The 25,472-nt window shown below is 30.1% G+C and overlaps 1 protein-coding gene across 8 annotated transcripts in view; it reads left to right on the top strand.

Moving 5' to 3' along the window:
• Srrm234 (Serine-arginine repetitive matrix 2/3/4) overlaps positions 1-25,472 on the top strand; it is a 209,637-nt gene that overhangs the window by 141,373 nt on the left and 42,792 nt on the right. For 7 of the 8 annotated variants that reach the window (XM_085811775.1, XM_035359022.2, XM_035359026.2 and 4 more), the window contains 6 exons: positions 5,372-5,500; positions 7,170-7,311; positions 13,676-13,983; positions 19,771-19,944; positions 21,692-21,880; positions 22,171-23,766. In XM_085811775.1, coding sequence (XP_085667901.1) covers positions 5,372-5,500; positions 7,170-7,311; positions 13,676-13,983; positions 19,771-19,944; positions 21,692-21,880; positions 22,171-23,766 — 2,538 coding nt within the window. The remainder of the gene's footprint in view (positions 1-5,371; positions 5,501-7,169; positions 7,312-13,675; positions 13,984-19,770; positions 19,945-21,691; positions 21,881-22,170; positions 23,767-25,472) is intronic. The other variant, XM_085811777.1, reaches the window with a different exon arrangement.

The raw sequence follows: 25,472 nt of genomic DNA, 5'->3' as shown, positions 1-25,472 counted from the left end.
TTTCTCAGGAATCTCCCTTATCATTCCATTACATTTCCCTCTTCTAGTTACTGACAGTATTTTACAAAACTAATTTAATTTTTATGCAAGTTTGATTTCAATCTAATATTACCTTATTTACTTGTGTAATTTTACTCTTAACATAAGGTTCTAAAAATGTTTTAAATATTCACTTAAATTTCGACTGCTTCAAAGCATCTAGAAAGTGAGCATGTCTAAATTTTAAAATGAATTTGTCCATATAGCGGTTGTTCTTGTCTTACTAATTTATTTACTCATGAATTTTGGGTTCATGTGCTTTGACTGATAAAGCAATAAAAGCAAAGACGCCCAAAAAATCAGAGATATATTGTGCTGTGGATGGTTCTGAAGATTGTTATACATGGGAAAAACAGACTGAATAGTGACTAAGATGATGACAACGATGGTGATGGTAATGACCTGCAAGCTGTAGCAGATAATACAGTAGTTTTATTAGCATGAAATGATTTGAAGCCTAATGAATAGCAGTGAACAGTAATAACAATAGACAGTAATCAACATACAAGGAACTAGAAATGAAGCTATTTTGCTAGATATTGCAATGCAATGTTAATATAACTATTTATACTTACTGAAATGGTTTCTTTTAAATATATAATATTGTGATATTTGGCTGGTAGTTTATTCATGAATATTTTTATGTTCTTACTGTAACCGTGTCCATCAGAAAGTAGTTTTCCCTTTCAATTTTTGGACAGTAATATTATTAAAAAAAAGGAGAAAATATAAAAAGTTAATGTGGTATATCGAATTATTTATTATTTTCACATATGCAGTTTTTATTAATATTTTGCTTGCTCTTAATTGTTGTGCTTAGGAAGTCATAAAAAGGCTATGTTAATGTGTATTTCAGTCTATAAAATATTTTTAATGCTAAAATAATTTTAAACAGTGTTAGTAAAAAATTAAACCCTTTGCTGTGTAATGTAAATGTTCCCTTATGACCACCCTGTTAATAATCCCTCATTATGACCACCCTGTTAATAATATGTAGGACCACCTTTAGCCGTCAAAGCTGCCAGCACCCCGCATGGCATTGACTCCGCAAGCTGTTGATACATAGTCTGAAGTACCTGGTCCTGCAATTCTCGCACATTGCGAGGGGGTAGTGTGGCAGGACGAATTTGGTTTTCCAGGTGGGACCACAAATGCTCTATTGGATTAATGCCAGGTGAATTTGAAGACTAAGACATGACTCAAAAGTCACTGGTATTGGTGAACCTGGTCTGCAACGATGTTTACGTGACGCACAGATATTGGGGATTGTTCTATGGGGATTATGGGTCCTAATGTACTCCATGAAAACATTGCCCACACCATAAAACCACCAGCTTGTCTCTGTCCAACTGTGCATCCAGGAGCCAGGGTTTCATTTGAAAATCAGCATATTAGCGCACGTCCACCGATGTGATGGACCAGGAAACGTGATTCATTGGACCATGCAACTTTCTTCCATTTTTCTAATGTCCAATTCCAATGTTTCTTGGCCCATTGCAGACGCAGCTGGAGATGACTTGTCATCAGTGCAGGGACAGTCTTCAGCCTCTGGCTGTGTAGGTGAGTATGCAGCAATGTATGCTGCACAGGGTGCTGAGAAACACAGTCTGGGTCACCACTGTTGTAGTTGGTGGTGATTTCGGCTGTTGTAACTCTTCGGTCATGGTGAACAATGCATAGCAATCTCTGCTGTCCTTTGGAATCAATGCTGGCTGGCGACTTGTTGTTTCACCATCCGTATGCCACTTTCAATATGTGCTTGCAACAACTGCAATGTGAACAGCCCACTAAATGTGCCATTTCTGATATTGATATTTTTAGTCGCCGAGCCATAAATATATGCTCTTTAGCGAAGTCTGATAAATCAGCTGCTTTTCCCATTATGTTGCTAATCGCACTATGTTTGGAAAGACAATGCATAGCTGCTTTATATGCTCCAACATTGGTCGCACATGCACAGTAGTTTTGTTCCTGACCAAGCCCATTGTTATAGATGGAGGGTGGTCATAATAGTGTCTTCCAAGACGGCTATTCAGTATATATAAAAGAAATTTAAGCTGAGCAGTGGGGAGTATGACTGAAGTTATTAAACATTATTTCTTAGTAAAGCATTTTAAGGATTTACAAATTTAAATACAGTACAAAGTCAGAAGTGGGAAACAATGTGAAAGAAGACTCGTCAGACCATATTACTCGCTTCCACTGCTCTATAGTCCAGGCTTTATGACTTAAACACCACCTTTTCCTGTTACGGGCATTAGCATCACTGATGAGTGGCTTCTCAATTGCAGCACGGCCAGCAATTCCCTGTTTATGAAGCTCCCTTCTAATTGTTTTGGTACTCACAGGGTTCGGTAACACAACATTCATTTCAGCAGTAACTTTTGCAGCTGTGGTCTTCTTATTTTTTGTCACAATTGCCCTTAATGATCGTCTGTCACGATCACTCAGGACACACTTTCGTCCGCGCTGTGATTTAGCAGATGATGTTTTTCCGCTTTTCAAATATGCGGAATAAATCTTCGATGCAGTACCTCTTGAAACACTAAACACCTTGCTTACAGAAGCACCTACTATACGTGCTCCAACAATTTGCCCGCGTTCGAAGTCTGTTAACTCTGACATAATGCAATGATTACCTCACATAACAGTACTCCGACAACAACTGAACTGTTTACCACATTTATGAAGTTGTATAGGTGGCGTCAGTAGTCAAAAACGCCAGCGCCACCTACATATTTCATTAAAATCAATCTTTTTTTTCAAACATGCATTTCACAAGGTGTTTCCATATTTTTGTCCATCCACTGTAGATAATCAGATAATTTTAGCCTAGCTTATACCAGACATTATACATTAAACGTGCATGCCCAGAAAGTTTGCAGCTTTTGAGGTCCGGATTATGGACGTCTGGATTAAAGACTTTGTACTGTATAATATTAATTATATACTTACTATATTATTTAGTAAAGCATTTTAAGGCTATGCAAATTTAAATATAAGCGTGAAAACTATCTGAAAGTAATAAATGAATAAATGGTATTCTTTGTAATATATAATATGTATGTAGTATATAATAAATCAGTAAGGAATAGATTATACTGTAATTTATATAATATATAACATGATTTTTATAATGATTTTTGCCTTTAACATAATTAAATGAAAAGCATAAAAAGTATTGCAAATTTAAACAAATTTAAATTTCAGTTTTAACAAAACACGTATAAAATTAAAAAAAAAAGCAAATTTAAATCCTAAAAAAAAGATAAAAAGCCGAAATAATTTTTAAAAAAATTTTTTAAAAAAAATGCAAACATATAAAAGATTTAATTCTCGAAGTAATCTATAATATCATTTAAATTCTGAAGCATAAGCAAATCAAATGCAAAATCAATCCATGAAAATAAATTCACTAATTTTCTAAATATGAAATTATATTTTTAAATATATATTTGTTTTTTAAAAATTGTGAATTAGTTCTTTTTATTTCTTATTGGTTTATGGATTATGTCTAGTTCTTTTTTAGTTTCTTTTTATTGATATGCATATTCGTGTCGGGGAGGTTTCTGTAGACAAGGGTTTCTAAAATACATTGATTTCTAGATTATTTTTTAAAAATTAATTTAAATTTTTTTTAAGTTTAATTTAATTCTTGACTTTACTTGTTTCTCAAAAGATTTCATTAGTATTTTCCTTTTAGAACTTTATTCTTAAATTTAATTCTTAAATGTTAATTTCTTAGGGTACCACTTTATAGGAATTACTTTTGGTTTTGACTTTTACCCTTGCCTGCATGAATGACGAAACACGAATTGAATGATTGGAGAGTTAGGTTTGGAGGCAACTTTCCCTTGATAAGTCTGTCTCCTGCCTACTCAACGGTCATTCACTTATACATTTTTAAAAAAAAATTGTTTAGTTTAATTTTAATTCGCTAAATTAGTGAATTTATTTTCATGGATTGATTTTGTGCTTGATTTGCTTATGCTTCTGAATTTAAATGATATTGTAGATTAGTTCGAGAATTAAATCTTTTATATGTTTGATCTTTATTATTATTATTATTATTATTATTATTATTATTATTATTATTATTATTATTATTTTGGCTTTTTTTTCTTTTTTCTTTTTTTAGGATTTAAATTTGCTTTTTTACTTTTATACGTGTTTGTTAAAAATTAAATTTAAATTTGTTTAAATTTAAATTTCATTCCTTGCAGCAATGGCGCAAAGAATCTTTAATTAAATTTATATTTGAATTTAATTTTTTAATTAAATTCAATTTATTCTTATGAAACAAAAGTATTGCAAAGATATTGATACTGGTCATTTTTTATGATTTCTTTTGCTGCTTGTATAACTAATTCTATAATAAGCCAATGTACAGTAAAAGCTTGATTATCCAGGAAGCTCAATGCCAGATGCGTGGAAATTCTGCATAGTTAATTGTAAAAATATGTGCAGTTCACTATAAATGGAAGAAGCCAAATAAATGGAATAATAAATTTCCACTCTTAAAATTATAAAAGCAGGCATTTTATTGGTTAGCAACTTGAATATCAAAAGCTTGAATTTAATATTATGCAAGAATTTGAAACAAATTGCATTTCCCATATAAGAGCCAAAATATTTTCATAAGCCTTAAACACATAAAACAGCTTAACCAGTTATGAAATCTCATTAAAGAGGAAAATTTGTAGAAATTTCACCAAATTTGCACCAATCACTCCATCAAATGTTTGGAAGAACCGATCTATTGTTATTTAATTAAATAATGAAGAAACGCAAGTTATGGACATATCATGTAAAAACTTAATTAACTTAGTGTAATTTTTCCCATTACATTGTTCATCTGTTTTCAAATAAAGTTGCATACCATATCATGCCTGCTACTGCACAGTTTTCACAATGTGAGGATAACATAATTGTAATAATTTTTTCATACTACATGCTGTTCTGGAAAGTTCACAAATTTTAATAACTTTTTCAAAATGTAAAGGGAAAATAAACAAATAGCAATTATCATATATGATTCTTAAAAGGAAAAGAAAAAAAACACTAAAAACTAAATCAGCTTATTGAGAATTAATCAAGTTTGCATAAAACTAAGACAACAGTTTTATGATTCTGTTATGATATGCTAATTACTGGCTCTAAGTAAGTGTTTGGCTTTCTGTTATAATGCCTTTACAATCTCTCATTTGCTTAATTTTTTTTAAGAAAATGAAAGTAGTTTCTAAAATTTTTCTTTGAACTTTTTGGTTAGTTAAATGCTGGATAGCTGGGCTTTTACTGTATGTAATTTTTTATTATTATTATCCAATTCTAGTAAGCATGAAAATGTAAGGAAAAAACAGGCTCATTCTTCTTCTAGTAGTTCAGATTCTAGCAGTAGCTCAAATGATGATGAAAGCAGTAGTAGATCTAGTAGCAGAAACTCCAATTCAGAAATTGATAGGTGAGATTTTCTTTACTGTATAATTTTTTTTTAATTCACCATTTCAGATTTGAAATGCAAGATGCTTCAGTTGGTCTCGTTAATCTTATTTGATAGCTCATCAAGATGTAGCTCCTCCACATTCAACAAGCAGTGTCCTGGACTTTCTCAGGAATCGCTATAAGAATCACATAATTGTAAGAAGCTTCGTGATTCATTTTTGGCATAGGCCTTACTTTCACCCTTATAGCACTGATTTATCGTCATTTGGTGGAGCTATGTTATAGTTCACAAAAATCAATCAAAAACCATGAAATAGTTGAAAACAACAGCATCAAATATAATAGGATCAGTTTCAGTAGACTTAATTCCATTGTCTTCTCAAATTGTCAATATTTCTTACTTTTATTTTTCTCATGAGTAAATCCAAAAAATTTGAAATAAATTTTCTATTCAAACATTGTTAATCCCCCCCAATGTCAAGACCATGTAAATTATGTGAAACAATGTTTTATCTAAAGTTTAAGCATAAATGTAAAAAAAAAAAAAAAAAAATTCTTAAAATATTTCTAATCAAATTCCTGCATAATTAATAATATTTTTAATATGTTTTCTTTTCAGTTATAATAACTACTGCATATAAATTTATCTTAATCACCAACTTAAAATTTCAAACAAGTTTTTAAATTTTTCATTTGATTCTTTCTTTTATTAATTATTAATTATCATGATACATGTTTTCAAATAGATACTAAATTTTTAAATTATTTATTGTCCAGCCTTAAAATGATATTGGTTTTATAGGAAAACTGTGTGCTTTTTAAAGGAGACTGTTAATGATCTCTCTTCTTCAAGCAGCAAAAATGCTCTGTAATAATTTTTCAGCTTTTGTGTTCAGATTTTGAGTAGGAATTTTCAGCTCAGATTTTGTGTGTAAAAGATTTTTCTGCTAATCCATTGCTTATATGAAATATGCCATTTAAATAGAAAAAATAAGAGAGAAATCAATAATAAGACCAAATAAAAAAATAAATGTATAAAAGTAAACAAATATTTTTATTCTTTGAAAAAGTGGGACCTGCATCAGTATTCTGCAGTATAAAGGTTTTCCATAAAGTCACTATCTGTTAAAGATTGATTTAATCTTTTTAAAATAAAAAATCCCTCTTCCATTATCAAATTTAGTATAGTTTTGAAATAAATTTTAAAATATGACATAAAAATTTAAGTAATATTGGCATTAATCTCTAAAATCATAAATTTTAAAGGAAAGTTGCAAAACTTGTGAATCCTTTCTATTGTATATAATTAACTATGAAATGTAACTATTTGTTTATGTGAAACATCTTGTACTTAGTTGTTAAGTTTCACTACATTTAGAATTTTGTGCTAAGTTTTTAATTATTGGTGTATTTAATGTGACTTAAAATTAATGCAATTTTCAAATGTTAATCTTTAAAAATATAATACTTTCAGTTGCCTGGGGAACAAACATGTTAAAAATACTGATGCCATCAACTGTTGTTGACAACGTTTTCATATTCTCTTGCCATAACTGATGTTATGTTAGAAATATTCTTAAAGTTTTTTTGTTCCTGTGTCCTTATATTTTTAATTAAATTATTGGTTTTTATAAATATTGTATCTTTTTTGTTAATATTTAACCCAAATATTCTTTATGATTTATTAGTGATGTGTCAAATCATGGAAAACACAAAAATGCATCTAAACATGGAAAAAACCATAAAAGCCACAGGAAAAGAAGCTCCAGTTCTGAGAGCATTCGTTATTCTAAAGATACAAGATCACGCAAGGATATATATGAAGCTAAGGTAAATCGCCATTTTTTTTTTTTTTTTTTTTTTTTTTTGCATTATTTTTAGTTTGAAATTCTTAGTTAAATTGCTTTTTACAATCTATATTTACAGTCAGATTTTACTTTTTGCTTGAATATTACAGTGAACAATTATTATTTATTATACTACCAGCATATAACACTTAAGAACTTTTATTGGTAATCAAAATTTTAGCAGTTAAAAAATATTTCCCTGAGGCTAACTTTAGTATTTATGTATTATCCCATCAACCGTGAAACTGTTGAGAGTCAGTGCAACTTAGCACTGCAAACAAAGAAAAAATGTTTACGAACAACAATTAATAAAATCTGGTTATCCAAGAAATAAAATATGCATATTGTACACATTTAAATTTGAAACATACTAAAAAAATTAAGAAATTTGTAAATAAACAAGTGACATTAATATATTTTGTATAATTATATCATTTTATGTTAAATGATTTTGTTATATGATCTTTAAAATTAAATTTAATTAACAAAGTGAAAAGCATTTTCCTTTTTTGTGACTAAAATTTTTTTCCTTTGTATTCTGTTAATGATAAATCACATTTTCCATTTTAAATTATATTGTGTTAAAATATGAAGTAAGATATGAAACAAATTTCAGTTGTGTGTTATTTTCAAAAGGACTTAATAGTATGACGGATTATTAATTTCATAGTAGAGTGAAGCTTAATTCATATAGCACTGACTTATATAGGAAATTAATTTTTAAATTTTGATTATGTATCTATATGTATATTAATTTACATTGCATTACTTATCTGTTGTCTTAATTTTAAAAATGTAAGTATTAATTAATAGGTTTGTATTAAAATTTACATGGGTATCTTTCTCATATTTATAACTGAATATTTTACATATTATACAAATATGTGTTTAACATCAATATGTAAAAAAACTATAATAATACAGAATATGAATGTAATAAAATTAAAATCCTATAATTTAACCTTTTGAAATTGCATTTGTTTTTAATGAGCAAACTTTATCAGTTTTATAATGTAATTGCTCTGAATAAAAATTTTAAGTTTTCCTTTAAAAAATTTCTCATTATCAATAAATATTATTTCATTGCACAAAGTTTCTAAAAGTTCTGAATTTTGCTCTCTATTCAAAACAAGTTATTTTTTATTTAACCATGCCAAAATTCTTGTGAATCTCCACTTTTGATTTCCATTTGCTTATATCATTGTCACTTTATTTTAGGCATTTTTTTTTAATTTTATGTAATGTTATATTTCTATAACCTGAGAGCTGCATTATACAATTATTTATTTGCATAAATATTTTTTAATTGTTGGTAATATTTAAAAAAAAATTAGTTTTTTGTGAAAGTAATTTTTACATTCCATCTGGGTGCAGCTGATACCTTTTTGGCATGTGGCAAAAAGGCAGAAGGACTTCAAGAAAGCAGCCAATATTTTAGCTAACAGAAACATTCCATTTTGACAGAATTAAATTCTTTTGTTGTGTGCTTCTACTTAACAAACCTAAATCTGTATCACTTTTTCATATGCTAATGGCATTTGATATTGTATTTTTGAGAATAAATGTTATGCAGTTATAGGAAATATTGATAATAAAAACTTTTGGATCATAAGCTATAGATTATGATACTGTTCCTTATATCTGTGCCCTGCATTTTTATTTATGGACTTAACATCGTTTTTCCCATAAAGTTTTATTATTAGTTAAATAGGCATGCTGTATGTTAATAATTATATAAACATTTAATTATCAAATATATTAATAGAATTTTATCTGATTGTAAAAATCTTGTTTTTTGTATTTGAAAGTTTCTGAATTTTTAATTTTAAAAAATAGGATGTGATCTTTTTTAATTTAGTCAGATAAACAATTCTAATTTAAATGTTTAATTTTGCTGAAGTTGTAGAGATATAAATGAATCGATTGCATATCTAAATTTTTTTGCAAATCTAAATTTTTTATACATACTCTTGTTTTAATTTCCAAAGCAGCCTTAATTCCCTCTTTATACCTCAGATTTAAATTTTGGCTAAAGAAGAAAATAAATTTATCAAATTTTATAATACATTGGATATGTATGTGCTATCAAACAATTTTTTTCCCGTTTTGTTCTTCAATATTACGTAAGTTCGAGAGATTTAAGTAATTAAATTATACCTTTTTATGAGTAAATTATATATGAAAAGAGTGCATTTTGTGATGCGTAGCATTCAGTATTGAATAAGTGAATTATGTTTGTTATCACACAATTTTTCTGAATTTTGTCCATTTTATCTTAATACTGAGGTGCACTCTGTAGGATTTTTGACTGTAAGTATTCTATTTTTGATATGAACAGCAAGATTCATTTATTTCCATATTTGTATTCAAATTTTTAAACAATAATACAAAAGTGTGTTTTAAGTGCAATGAAATGTATTATGTATTGCTTTCTGTTTCTAACTTTTTTAATATATATAACATGAAATTTAATCTAAAGAATTATTTAATATATTTGTATTTTCAAAAACATCATGAGATGAAATATCCAAAATTATGTTGTGCATAATTTGTATGTTTCATATTAAATGAATGACGACTTTAATATATTTTTATAATGTTATAACTCAAGTGTAAAAAACCAGAGCTTTTTATTTTTAATTAAGGTATTATTTTTAACATTTATTATTAAAGTTAGCACTTTTAATTATGTACAGTTTTATTGAATATTAAGTAAATCACATCAGAAATATTTCTATAGAAAGGCAAAAAAATGATAATATAAATATCTTAATTCTTACTTCATTTTTTTAATGTGCATTTTGTACGCAATTTTAGTAAACTTAATGGGTGGCAGTTCAGAAGTTTGAATGCATTATTAGGCAAAATTAATGAAAACTATTAAAATGCTGTTATAAAATCAATTTCCAACTTAACCATTGTGAATTCAAAAAAGATTAGTATCCTTTTAATAATATAAAAAACAGAAAGTGATAGAATTTCTGTATAAAATATTTAGTACTTGTGTGTTTGTCAAGTCTAAGTAATAAATTTTCAACTATGGTTTAGATCCCAAATTTTCAACACTTTATGCATTGTGTAATGTTTATAAATTGCATATCACTTATATAGGTGAAAAGTATAGTTAAGTATTACAGTGCCGGTAAGATATATATGTGTATGCATGCACAATGAATTTTCTATCGTATTTGTTGTAATTTGCTTGTATTAATAAATGCAAAAATAATGGCAAATGCTGTAATGAATCTTTTAAAATTATTTCAGTGATAATTTGAAATGGGGCAAAGTTTGTTTCTTGAGTAAGGCAGGGATGGAAGTATTGACACAAATGTGCATTACTGCATTATATTTCTTTATTTAATTCTCAGAAAGTATTTAATATTTGTACTATTTGCTTAGCAACTTTTTTACTAAATCTAGTGATACTGAAATTTTTATCCTTTGAGATGCATACATCATAGGCTAATAACCACTTGGTTTATGAGCTTGGAATTACAGTGACAGATCAGAAGTCAGTAACTGTATGGAAACAGTTTAAATAGTTTAAATTTATAATAAGTAGTTGATAAATTTAACTTTGCATAAATTTATAATAAATAGTGGAAGACATAGCTTTGTTAATTTAAATTTCAAAGCAGGAAAAATTGAGATCTACTTTCTGAAAGACATAAATATTTTAAGAGAAGTCTACCATTGATTTTATTCTGCAAATAAAAAAATCAATATTGGCAATTTATGACAAAATAATTTTTTGCAAATATACAAGTATCAAACATGCAAGTCTCAAATTGGCTAACATGCAAGTGCCAAATATTTTTGTCATGAAGTTTCGTTCTTGCAATTAAAATTTTCATTTACATCCAAAATTAAATAACAATGTAAAATAATTAACATTTACTTCCTCTTATCCTGCATTTCTATATTTCTCTCTCTCTCTCTCTCTTTTTTTTTTTTTTTTTTTTTTTTTCCCCACAGATGTGTCTGTAGGGTTAGTTTTAGGGTTGTTCTTGTTTTTATTTAGAATATAATTTGATTTACATTTGAGTTCATATTTGTCTGAGGAGGGCTTTGGTGTGATCATAACTATCAATTTTCTTTTCCTTTTATTCATTTGACCGTTATTAATAATTATTTATTATGTTTATTAATATTTCTCAAATGAATAAAAAGAAAAGATATTTATAAGAGGAAAGATATTTTATTTTATAAGATATTTATAACAATGAAACCATCGGTATTCTATTAATAATTTTATTTTTCTGAGAGGTATGGAACTAATTTTATTAGACTAACTCATCTAGTTCATCTTGCAGAACACAAGAAAATCATCTTTTGTGTTAACTGCCTTTGTTTAACAGTATACCTTGGCACTGAAGCAACTTTGGATGTGTGCTTAAAATATGGCAGTTGATATTGTTTCTGCACATTACTAAAGTTTATCTGCAGGTAGTGTGTGTTGGTCCATTTGTTTGCCAGTCACTGACCAGATGTGTTTGAGTGATGTATTGGGAGAATGGGTGGGCCAAAGCAGCAGTGTGTTCTGGTAGACAATAAATAAGTAATAAATGTTGCACATTGTGTGTAGTTGAGTATTGTGTATTTGAAACTTGGCCAAAGGTAAGCAATGGTGATATGCTTCAAAACTTTAAAGATGTGATAGTGACTGGCAATGTATGTTAAGTAGGTGTGGAAGTAAAAATTTAATCATATCCTAAACCATAATTTCAAGTGATGAATGCTCTGGCAATGCATAGTGCAAGAATCATGATGTCTGGTACTGCTGTGCTGCCAGACTCAGAATGACTGTTGTCATGTTATAGGCAGAATCAAGATTGTATCTCAAAAGAGTGTCATGCCATTCTTTTTCCATGTTATGCTTGTAGTGTAGAGTCAGCGATAATCAGAGTAATGGATGACCTTGCCTTTTTCTGCTTGGTTAATATTAAATCATATGTGCTGTGCTGGCACGTATTGTTTACAGCAGACCTAAATCATGTACAAAAGTTTTTGATATAGGCGGGTAATCAAATGCTACCATGTTCATAACACGCCTGTCCTCCCCTTCGGTGGTATAATGAGACTAATGCAATCATTCCCATCTGTCAGCCCATTTCATTGTGGTATAATTTCTTTCAAAATGAGCACTGGCTCTGGCTCCTAGAAGTTAATTCACAGTCTTTATAACCACAGTTCTCAACAAACTCGGAAGTATGCTAAAATGACTCTTGTATTTTTTTGATGTGGTCTAAGTTTCCATTGCAAGGAAATCATGAAAAAGTACAGTTTCAGTATTTAAAACAACAAAAAAATATTACTTGCGCAAATAATTTATATATGATGATAGTTAACATTTGAATGCCCTCTTTTAGGTCTATGTATGTTGCAAATTTCATTGGATACTTCATGATGTTAAATTTCAGATGGCCACCCATTACAGCAAAGTCATTAGTTGTGACAAATTTTTAGCAAATTATTTCAGACATATATAGAGAGAGATACATCTAAAGAGAGAGAAATTCATACATAATGGATTATATAAATTGTGTTAAATGGCATAAGGAAAGCATGTGGTTATCTTCAGTTTGTTGCTCTTGGTATTATTCTTTCCAAAGCATTAATTGCTACATAAAGAAACTAAAATTAAACTTTGGTGAAGGAGCACTTTAAAAGTTGATTGATCCTGCCATTTTAATATTATTTTAGAATTTAGAAACATTTAAAAATATAATTGGGTACAGTAATTCCCGAAATACTTAAAATATATTGTGAGAATTTTTATTTCATCCCAGCTGTTATATTTCCTTAAAATTTTGTATATGCATTTTTAATATGGTAAAATCACTTAAACTCTTGAGAAATTTTTCTGAATTTGAAAATGAATTTATTAAGTTTTTGTATTACCTTACTAAATGCGTTCTCTCAAGTTGATATGGATTTTGCAAGAAAGTAAGTTTGTTGATGTGTCTCACACATTCTTTTTTTTTTTTTTTTTTTTTTTTTTTGTTTCTTTCCCTCTTTTTCTAGTGAATTTAGATGATATTTTGAGCTATTGCATCATTCAACAAATATATATTATTAAATGAATATAATTTTCAGCTATTATAATTTATTTGGATGGTGTAGAATTTTTTAGGAAGCTAACAATCCCTTGCTTATATTTAAAAGTGAAAAGTATGCTAATACTTTGATTAAAAAATAATTCATTAGATCAATAATATGTATAGGCATTTCTGTATACATTGTGTTACAAAATCTATAATTGTACATATACAGTAACTGTAATAAAACTGAGGAAAATTTTGCTTTGCTACATCATTTTTATAAGAATTTCCATCTGTTGTTTTTAGAAAGGGAAACGCAGAAGAAAATCTTCACGTACATCATCATCATCATCATCCGATGATGATTCCTCTCCAAAACAGTACTATAGATTAGAGCCAATTCTTTTGAAGTCAAAAATTAAACACAAAAAAGGTCGTCAGTTTATTGAAGTTCCCAAAAACAGTGCTTTTGAAATTAAAAAGTATGATATAAAGAAAAGAGTACGGAATTCATCATCATCAAGTGATGAAAAGCCATCTAAACATGAGAGTAAACGTTGTAGACACTCTCAGTCACCAGTAAATGCCAAATCTTCAAAACATCATTCCTCAAGGCAAGTACTTTTCATAAATTTCAATTTTATGCTGAACCAGAATTCATGTTTAAAATAAGTTTTTTTTTTAATTAAAAATTAAACTTAAATAAAGATTGAATTTAATTTGGAATCTAGTACTAAAAGTGGATTTTGATAATACATTCATTAATATCTAAAAACATATTTACTTGTTCTGAGATCAAGAAAAGCATGAAAAATAAGTAATGATGAGTGGTTCATGAAATGTAAACTGTGGTGCTACTTTTATTGGGTATATATGTTAAAATCCCATATTGCTAATGTCTGCTTTATTGCATATTTTAATAAAAGATTGCATTTTAAATTTTTTCTAAAAAAAATTCCATGGCATCTGTTTTTGTAAATGCCAAATTTTCTGTAACCCTTTTGAGATGGCGCTCCTTTCTCTAGGGACGGATGGAAGTCAAAAGGAGTCATCCCATAGGAGGGGGGGTTGCATTGCTAAGCCGAACTTTAGAAAAAATAATTACCATAAAAAAAAAGTTTTATGTGACGCCCAAGAAATGAATGCGTTTCTTGCTGGGGCATGTGCATGAGAGTTGACGCAAAAGGGTAATAAATATTCTTTTAAAATATTTAGAAACATATTTAATTAAATTTTGTTTAGTTTAAAGAAATTCTTTTATTTATATTACTATTTCTTATTCACATTATCATGGTGAAATTTCATGTATTTTCATAGGAAGACATCTAAGCAATTCAAAAATCTAAAGCAATTCAAAGCCAAAATTTTCATGATTGCAGTATGAATGTAAATCTATAAATTATACATTATATTGTATACTAAGTGATTAAGGTTTTGTAAAAATGTAATAACATAGCATAGCAAACGGGCTATTAAAATTCAATGACTCGAGCTTATATTACACACATTTCAAAACTACATTGAAATATCATATTTACTGGTATTCTTTTGGTGCTTCTTTTGGTAATGCACCCTCTTCATTAGCTGGAATCCAAATAATTCCCATTTCCTTATTGTTGTTTCATAATCCAATTACAATAATTTTAAAAAAAAGAAAGATATTTGTGTAATGTATCTTTTGACCACAACAGTCATTTTGTCTGTTGCCAAACAGAATTTTATTTTATAAGACTTCATTTATCAATCCAGCATCATATTCTATATATCAAGATTGAAGTAAAGACGTTTTTGCATATAAAATGTGTTAAAATCTTTAAATCTTAACGGAGACATAATTACAGTATTTTTGCAGCGATAAGTAAACTATATAATTATGATAAGGAACTTGAATGATAAATGCTAATTTTCATTTATCTTTTTAATATAATCATAAGTAAGGTAGTAATTTTATTGTGAATTCACTTTTTATGAATTTGAGTAATTAGTTCTTAAATTTTAGGAGATTTTACTGAAATTTCTCGAACATCAAAATTTTCAGCATAGTTCAAATAAATCTGAAGATTTTACTTCCCCTTTTGACTTCCTTGTGTGAAGTAAAGAAAGTATTTTAATCAGGAAACATTCTGGGTACCATATTTCAACGAAAATATCCATCCTCTTGGATGCAATTTTTTTTTTTTTCTTTAAACTTCTCTCATGCTCAGCCTTTAGGAAAAGGAACACATAAAGGAAGGGATGCCCCGTAGAGGTCTTTTTTATGGGAAACTGGCTCGTATCTATGTTACACATGGGGAAAACCACGAAAACGCTCATGCAGCCAGCCCGCTCGCCGGGACTCAAACCCCGGAGCAAACTACCAGTGTTCAGTGGCTTTTACTTTGGTGGGCTTGGATACAGTTTAAAGATGTTTTTACTGTACTTAAGAACAAAATAAGAAACTCTTTTTCCCAAAACGAATTATAAAACTGATTTTAAATGGATTCAGAAAAGTTTGTTTTTCACGGCATCTATACGTACGTATCTTGCATAACTCAAAAACAAGTAGCTTCAGAATGCTGAAATTTTGTATATAGGACTGCTATACCATGTAGTTGTGCACCTCGCATTTTGGCTGCAATTGGCCGGACCAAAAGTGTATATATATGTAAAGGGGAGTTGAAGATATTAATCGTAGGGCCAAATAAACAATTCCAACGTTTTCCACCCCACAGACGACATTTAATGAAAATAACAGAAAAGGTACAGATTGAATTAGACACAAGTGCTGTTGCGCCTTCTTGAGCTTATTAGATATGAACACCGTTCTTTATCACTTTTAGAATTTAAATAGCAGCTTAGCGCCTATTCGCACTAGCTGTCGTATATGCAGTCAAGTTACCACCTCCTCGTGGAAACATACAGTTCATTATTCACTACCTTCTTGTGGAGATATCTTACCACCTTCGCATGGGATAGAAGACTATCTGTCTATATGTCATCCTCTTCTTTCACCTTGCTCTCACTGCTGGCGCATAGGTGAGGCCCTCTGGTGGCTGTGTTGCACTTAGCTGTTACCACATATATGTACCCACTCTGTTACTTAGCTCCGGGAGCTCCGTTTTTTATTATTATTATTATATGTTGGTAAATTGTGCAGTTTTTGCTTTACAAATGATTGAATTATGTTGTTCTTATCTTCCGGTTAAGGTTATTATGCATTTAGTTCATCTGCGTGCAATATTTGTAGAATTATCAACCATTTAAAACTAGTTTAAGGGCAGCTAAGCCTTTCTTCTTCTTCTTCTTCTTCTTCTTCTTTTTTTTTTTTTTTTTTTTTTTCCCCATAGCAACCATATTTGTTTACATTTGAAATTTACCAGAATAGTGAATTAATTCTTTCTGCTCCTTCATTGTCTTTTTGCCGAGTGGTGGCTGTGTTGCACTTAGCTGTTACCACAGTCTCGGCAATCCTGACCCTCTTTTTGCCCTCAAAAACACGGATCAGCGACACAGGCTTATTTCATTGTCATAAGGGATATAGCTTATTTCATTGTAATTTTTTTATCCTGAAAATACAAGATAAAATATGATTAATTATACTTTGCTTTTCAGAATTTTTTGTATTCTTTTATGTTATTTATTGCTCATTTCACTGTTTTTAAGATATTGAAAAGTTTTGAGTGAGTTTTTTAGGAAACAAAAGTTCTTAACCTCCTTTATACCATTTGAGTTCTTAAGATTTTACAAAGAGAAGTTGGTTAATTTATTTATTAGGATAATTAATATTTGTATTAAGGGATACTGCTTAGTTCATTGTAATTTTTTTTATACATGTAATACATTTTTATTGTTTTTTTTTTTTTTTTAATAAAATTGTTCTGCAGAGTAAAAATCTGCGCAGTTTTTAAATTTAATATTTTTCTTGGGTACTGGACATTTGTCGTTTTAAATAAAATCAGATAGATTAGTAGACAATGTATATTTCCAATTATAATAAAATCAGCAAACAAATTTTTTTATTAATGCAAAATTTTAGCATATTCTACTTGAGGTGATCTCTACATATAATAAAAGAAAGAGTACGTGTGTCTTTCGTTCGTTCTGCGCGTAAGCTAATATAGACCCAGGGCTACAAAATTTGGTATATAGGTGCATCTAAACAAGAGCCGGTGCACTCCTGATTGGAATTTTGAAAACCAATGTTTTTCAAAATTTCAATTAGATTTTTCCTATTTTATCTTTTCGATTTTATCGCATCATTTTAAATAGTTTCATTCTTTTAGAAATGTGGTTTCCATAACAGTTTTTCATTCAGTTGCATACTGGACTGCTGACTGTTGAAAATCAGCACAGTTGCCACTTGGAAAAATGAGGGCGATAATTCTGTGCAGTTTTTAAATCGAATGTTTCTTTTGGGTACTGGATGTTTGTTGAGAGAATGCAATGAGATGTTGGTTAATTGATTTATTAGGATAATTAATATTTGTACTAAGGGATATTCCTTATTTTATTGTAATTTTGTTATATGTAATACATTTTTTTTTTTTAATGAAGTTGTTCTGAAGAGTAAAATTCTGTGCAGTTTTTAAATTTAACGTTTGATGTTTCCTTCAGGCATTTTCCGGTACATTTAAAAGCCAGACAAGGGCTGGCAGCGTAGCTGCTAGTTATAAATAAATCTTTGGAACACACTAGGGGACGTGCACAAACCAAAAGGTGCTTTTAGGAACTCAGAGTGAGATGAATAAAATACAAGCCTGTGCATGTGTAATAAATGCCAAATATTTAGTGCAGTTTTCCTCCACTGGAACATGAAAAAAATCATTTTTTAAGTCTAACGTCGAAAAAAAAACCTTTGCTTCACCCAAACGATCTAGAACCTCTTCTACATGTGCCATGGGAAAAGAGTCCTTAACTATGTTTTTATTTAATTGCCTGAAGTCAACACAAATTCATGTCTTGCCCAATTTTTTTCTACACAAAACAATTGGCAAAGCATATTCTGTACATGATGGCTTTATAATCCCATCCTTTATAATCACTCCCTCAGAAAAGATGTCAGCTAGACTTAAAGGCGGCATAACACATTCTGTTATTAGGTCAGAAACCATTGCTGCTTCTGTCTCTTTTTGTTTTTTCGTTTTTGCATAAAGAAAAAATAAACTTGGCCATTTCCGCTTTAACCACGTGACCAAACGAACTTTTGAGTTCTGTACATCCACATGATATTTTATTCAGAAAAAGTTTTCTTTACAACTATAAATTCACTTCCAGAATCTATTAAACATTTTACTTTCTTACCATCAATCAACAGTTCAATAAATTCTAACTTATTTCTAGCTGCATTGTTCGATCCAATCTTTAACCCAGATACCTTTTTTTGAAACAAACTCTCCTCCTTTTCGCAAAATGAAATAATTCCTCTTTACTTCCACATACATAGGAAATATGTTCTGTTTTACTACTGTTATGATTTACAAGCTTCCCTGAAGCCTTGAATTTGCTCTGAGCTTTTCTAAGATTGTTTTTGGAAAAATTAAGCTTTTTATTTTCTGGAGTTTCAATTCACGTCTTACTGGTATCAGCTAAAGATTTACCCCTGGATGAATAAAATACTTACAAGAAGTAGCAAAATTTCATGAAAAGTGGAAGGCATACGCTTATTAAGCTCAGTCTCTGGCAAAATAGCTGTATCAAAATCACTAGAAATATGATTTTCTAACTCACTCATGTGAGTATATCCTTTCTCTAATAAATAATGTTTTCTCACCATAATAAACTGGAGTCAAGACTTTCCAACGTAAAAAGTAAAATATGCAAAATATACCCTAAAGCAATGCAAAATTTGTAACAGAACCGCACATAGTAACTGTAAAACACCCTACATAGTAGCATAAAAAAAGAATTAATGAAAAGAGGACTCGGAGGGATATCTGAAATGTGAATGTTTATATCATGTCCAAGTTGCGGTCCAAGCTTTTTTTAGCAAATGTTAAGCTTTCTCTTCCCCCATAACAGCTGATGAGCCAAATACAGAAGTCAGGCAGAATTTGATCAAACTGAAGGTCAGGATCCTAGAACTATGTTCAATTCAAAAGTAATGGAAACAGAACACTATCTAGTGGTCTTTAAAAAATAGTTTGGCTTATAATGCACATATATATCACCCATCCCCTAAGCTTACTCTCCAATGATAAATGGGTAAGCTGTGAGAGACATTTGTAGGGAATGATGGGATTCCATCTGGAAAAGGTTAAAATGTGCATTTTGAAGTCCTCCTCCTCTATGTGTATGTGTCTGAGTATAGTATTGTTTTTCCTCCTTCCCTTTATTTTTTTAAAGAATTCGGTAATATATTTGCATAAATAAGAGTTTAAATAAAAATTAACTTCAAATGATGTTCCTCAAATTCATTTCATTAGAATGGATATGGATAAAGGTACACACAGACAAAATGATCTTATGAAGGATTCAAGGAAACATGGGAAACTTCGTAGAAGGTCTGCTTCAAAGGAAAATTCTAGACAAAACAGATCCACATCTTCAAGTAGTCATCATAAACTTCATCGTGGCACTAAATTACGAATAGAAGATTTGTATGTTCTTTTTTATTATTATTTATTAAATTCATAATATGTTTTATTTTGTATATTCTAATCAAGAGGGGAACTTGTTGTCATTTGCCAGACCTTAAGGTTATTTCTGGTTTACCAAAGTTCAGTCTATGAAATTCTGTATTTTGATGTTCTATGTGTTAAGTTCAGCTTGAAGTGGATAACTTGCTAAAGGAAATAGTCAGTTGCATCTTGGCTTTAGTATACTGAATTATCAAATGAAAAAAAAAAGATTTACAAAGCTGAATGATATTGTTTTTATCTCTCAGCTTTATTTTATCACATATTATCTGTCATTTAATTTTCATTATTTCATTCTGTATATTTTAAGTATAATTATTCTGTGGAATAACTTTATCAGTGAAGCTAATTCAGATCAGTATTTGTATATTTGGGAGAAAATGGCCATGAAATTATTAAGGGAAATAATTTTAGTGTTAGAAAGTCTTATTGTGTATTTATCGAGAGAAAGATGTATTCATTCATTTAAAGAAAAGACATCCTTTTCAGAACCAGGCACCACCTTGAATGTTTAAATCTTGTGTGAACTCTTAAATGTGTTTAAAAAGAATCCTAATTTATAGGTTCATCTGAATGTAAAAGAATTTATGTTGGATTACTGATTACATCAGCCAGATGTACTGGCTAATTATAAAAAGGTGCTGTCAGAAAACAAGCATAGGATTATTTTAATAAACACTTGATATTACACATTATTTATTGCTAATCTTCCTTCATTTGAGATATTTTTATTATAAAAACTAATTATTGTAAATTTTGTATAAGTGAATTCTTTTACTCAGATTGGATATCTTTTGATGGTTCTGTATTCATTCTTTTCCAAAGTGCAGTCTTTCACATTAAATACAGTTTCTAAAATATTTTATGAGCAATTCAAATACAGTAAGTAAATATGAAGTGATGTTTTGTGACATCCCTTTTAACTTAATGGTCATGACATTTTTTTTTTTTTTTTTTTTTTTTTTTTTTCCTCCTTCTAAGGAACTTTTTTTTGCTATTGTACAGTTGACCTTTCAGTGTTAAGAATGCCCAGATGTTAGCTCCGAGGTATATCTTGGTTATATAGAAGACATTTGAATGATTTTCACTAAAATTCAATTAGTGCTGCAAAAGTAGCATGCAGCTGGGCATTTTTGTGGGATAGGTACGATATTTCTTGAGCAAACCTGACATTTCTCTCTGAAGGCTCCACACAAATAGATTTTCAAGAAATTTGCATAATAGTTATTGTTTATTATCTTCCCATGGGTAGGCAATGTATGCAGCCCTGACTACCAATGATGATCTGCAAGAAGGTGTTTTCTCAATCACTTGTTCACTGTTGTCCTTGAAGTGCTTCTACCATTGAAATTATGAAGTGTTTCAACACAATATATATACTGTAATATTTCTGGCACTTCATTACTACTTTTCCTATTTTTAAAATAAAATTCAGTCAATTTTTTGCTAGTTTTCTATAGTTATATCCTCTCCTGCCACATAAAAAGCGTAGTAATTGCTTCCATATGCTGAGACCAAATATGGCATAGAGTTGCCAGTTCATGTACATCAGTGTGTGGACTTCATAAAACTCAATGCAGGATTGTCATGTGTAGTATCAAGAAAGGTAATAGAAGCATCGTGTAGCATTTCAGTTATATGAGTGAGCAATGCAAACATTTGCCATGAGCTTTTGCTTTATATTTTATATGTATTTTTGCTTTTTTAGGAACAATGCTTCCAGGAAAGGAAAAGGAAAATCATCCAGAGATGATGACAGACACCATGATAAAGAAAGTAGGGAGAAGAACAAATGTAGTCGAAAAGAATCTCCTTCACCCAAGCATCGCAATGGTGTAGATAAACGTTCCATTAAATCTGTTTCCCCAGAAAGTGATGTTTCACATAAAAGCAAAAAGTTAGTTTTTTTTCATTTCATTTAAAGAAATGTAAGCATTTTCAAATACTTACATATATGCTCAGTAAAGGTATGTACTCATAATATAGTATGTTGTTAGTTTTGTGGAGGGGGGGGGGTTGAGTTCACAGCTAACCTTCATAAACTGTTGAAAGAATGTAAGCAAGCATAATAATATCCCATTGTTTTATGTTAATTATAAAAATGTGTGATCTTGATCTTGTTGTTATTCTTAATTTTTTCACGATGTGCTTTTTTTTTTTTTTTTTTTTTTTTTTTTTTTTTGTTAGATTGTCAATTTCATCGAAACATAAGAAACTGATGCCAAAGTCACCTTCCTGTTCTCCTCCATACAAGCACAAAAAACATGTAATTGAATCACCATCACATTCTTGTAGTCCTTACAGAAAAAAGCATGCAGTAAAATCATCTCATGTATCGCCATCAAAACACCACTCAAAACCGTCAGTATCCCGTGAATCTTCCTCAGATTCATCTGCAAGAAACAGAGGGCAAAAACATGATTATGGGAGAGAAAGCTCTTCAAGCCCTTCAAGAGATAAGTACAAAGATAGCAAAGACAAAATGAGCTCAGTTCAGAAGTGGGCTAGTGATAAAAAAAGTTATATTAAAAAGAGGTCACAAAGTAAAAGTCCTCTTAAAATTTCTAAAACATTAAAGCAAAAAATGGGTGATGAAAATAAAAATCAAGGGGAAAATTTAAGGTTAGATAAAGCTACAGATAAATTAAACCAGAAGCAAGATTCTGATGTATTGCAGTTAAAAAGTTGGAAGTCAAAAGCTGAGGTTAAAGATGTAAGTATTGTTTGTGAAAGTCCAAGCTCCAGCCCCAGTCATCAACCCATTGATAATTTCAGAAGCAGTGCATCAAATTCAAAAAATAAGTCTCCAGTACAAAAGAAGAAAACTGCAAGTCCTTATGATAATGGAGAATATGCCAGTGCTAATTCTCATCAGATTACCACCTCAAATATGTCTTCCTCACATAATCAGAAAAGTCAAAACATTAATTCCAAAAGTCCCAACAGAGATTTTAAAGCAAATGATTCTAAAAAGAAACAGAAAAATGAAAGTCCTGCTTATATGAAGCAGTCTAGCAACAGTTCAACAAATAAAAGAAGCCCAGTTTGGTCTGGAATAGGAGATTTAGACACTCACCTGAGTTCTCTGTCTCCTGCAGATAACACAGTCATTAAGGCAAACATTAAAAAAGGTAGCTTGGGAGAGCGAAATGAAAGTCCAGGTCCTGCAGAAATGAAACACTTTTCTGTAGAAAATTCAGCTGATGGCAAAAAGGAAAAATGTCATGGTATCAAGAATGGAAGCAGTTCTACACAGAATTTGAACTACCCTGAGAGTCCAAGCAATAACGATTCGGTCCAAAGTGACAAAATCATTACTCCAAACACTGATTATGCATTTGATTCTGAGATGCAGAAAATAAACAATGGTCAAGAGCATTCTTTTGGTAGAAGGAGAGCCAGAATACTAGACAGCAGCCCATCACGTAGCAGAAGTGCAAGTGAAAATCCTGAAGTTGCACATGATGTTAAAAATAAAGCAAATTATCGAAGAACATCTGAATTAAGTCATTGGAGAAAGAGAAGTTGCAGTCTGAGTGGTAGTGAAAGATCAAGTCAAAGTCGTAGCAGGAGTTCCAGCAACAGAGACAGCAAAAGCCGTAGTAAAAGCTACAGTAAAAGTCGTAGTAAGAGCAGGAGTAAAAGCCATAGTAAAAGTTGCACTAAGAGCCGTAGTAAGACACGTAGCAAAAGCCGAAGCAGAACCCACAGCAGAAGTCCAAGCAAGAGCTGTAGTAAAAGCTACAGCAGAAGTAGAAGCCGAAGTGTGTCTATATATTCAAGGTTTGTTTCCTTCTTTTACCTTTACAATTCAGTATATGTAAATGTTTTAGGAGGTTTTTTTTAATTTATTTATTTTTAATTGAGATGTTTAAGACTATTTTCATACGTCTCAACAAAAATATTTTATCCTTTTATTGTAAAAGTACTTTAGTTGCAAATATTTGCTTTCCTGCCTCACAGTGTTTTAGTTCTAGTACTGACTGAGTAGCTAATTGTTCAAAGTTCATTTTCTCATAAAAAAAAACTGCAGTTTTTTTTTTTTTTTTTTTTTAAGTTTTCCCATATTTGTTATAAGCCAAATTTCCTTGTAAGGACCTCCATATACAAACATATGTATCCATTTCAGGCTGATATTACTTAAATGATTTGCTTTAATTAACAAACTAATCTGACTTTTTGTTATTCAACAAACAGCCCTGAGGTGATTACAGTGATTTCTTACATAACAGATGCAACCCATTCCAGAACTGTGTTCATTTTGTGAGATTTTATTTCCCCTAAGCTATTATAAGAATGATTTCAGTCCATTCATGTGTCCAGTCTGAATTCATGAAACATTGTAAAAAATTTTGGAGAATATTAAAAACATCACAAATGTTGGAACAAATTGGCTGGAATTGGAAATTGTTTGGTTTGGAATTTATTTAATTCTTAATTATAAACATATTTTCCTACACATGTATGTGTTACACATACATTATCACAGATTTTGAGTTCATTTTACTGTGGTTTATTGCCTGGTTTCTATTGGATATGAAAGCCCAGCTGTCCTTGGCCTCTTTTGTACATCTGCTTTGATTTTGAGGAAGGTCTAAATTTCAGAAAACTTTCTAAAATAATCAACTTCTTCATCTTCAAGATGGTTTTTAAATCCTTGCATAGTATGGTTACTGAACAGATATGCCATTTTGATCACTTCTACCATCACTGCTTGGCTGTGGCTTGGACATCTTTCCACTCCATCAGAAGAAATTTGATGTGTTTAAGCAGGCATGGAACATTTATTTTTTTCCTTGCTAGAGAAGCTGTCTGGCCTTCCTCATAATCCTGATGAAGGAGGGCTTGCAAGTTTTTTGTGATAATGTAATAAGAAATGTATTTCCTTGTCTACTTCTCTACTCCTAGTCTTTGCTTATGCATAAATACATTTTCTGTACTTTATTGTGCCACCTAAAGTAAAATAACTTTAGCAGTGCATAGTTCATGTTAACAATATGAAATGATATTAGAGTGCAGTTTGTAGTCAGTGGTCATGTTCATTATGGATAACATTTTTCATCTCTTGCATACATATGTACTGTAGAAATGCCAACTATTAGGGATTTTCTGTAAATATTTATTTCTATCTTCTGTAATAGAATTATGGGCATGATAGAAATTGGCGCGATAAATGCCAGCTCATGGCTAAGCTTACAATTCAGCTGACATCACAGTTAACATATTGTTGCATGCGTATGGGTTCATAATAAATTGAATGCACAAGTCCGATGAAAAGTGAATAAAATGTATTCTTATCCCAAGAATAAATATAAAATGCTTAAATTTCCTGAGAGATATTACTACAATATCCCAATATCTCACAATAATTATCTTTTAAACTACTAAAACATTCAACAGAACTTAATTCAAAACAGAGAAAGCTAATCCGATTTCACCACGAATACGCTACAGTAATCAACAACAGTTGTCTGAAACAACTCAACTGA

This window comes from Stegodyphus dumicola, chromosome 2, assembly GCF_044657685.1.
Source record: "Stegodyphus dumicola isolate Sdum_Otavi_A_Nest chromosome 2, ASM4465768v1".
In the NCBI taxonomy this organism is placed as follows: Eukaryota; Metazoa; Arthropoda; class Arachnida; order Araneae; family Eresidae; genus Stegodyphus; species Stegodyphus dumicola.
Note: the sequence above shows the minus strand (reverse complement) of the source record. Positions and strands in the feature narration are given on the sequence as shown.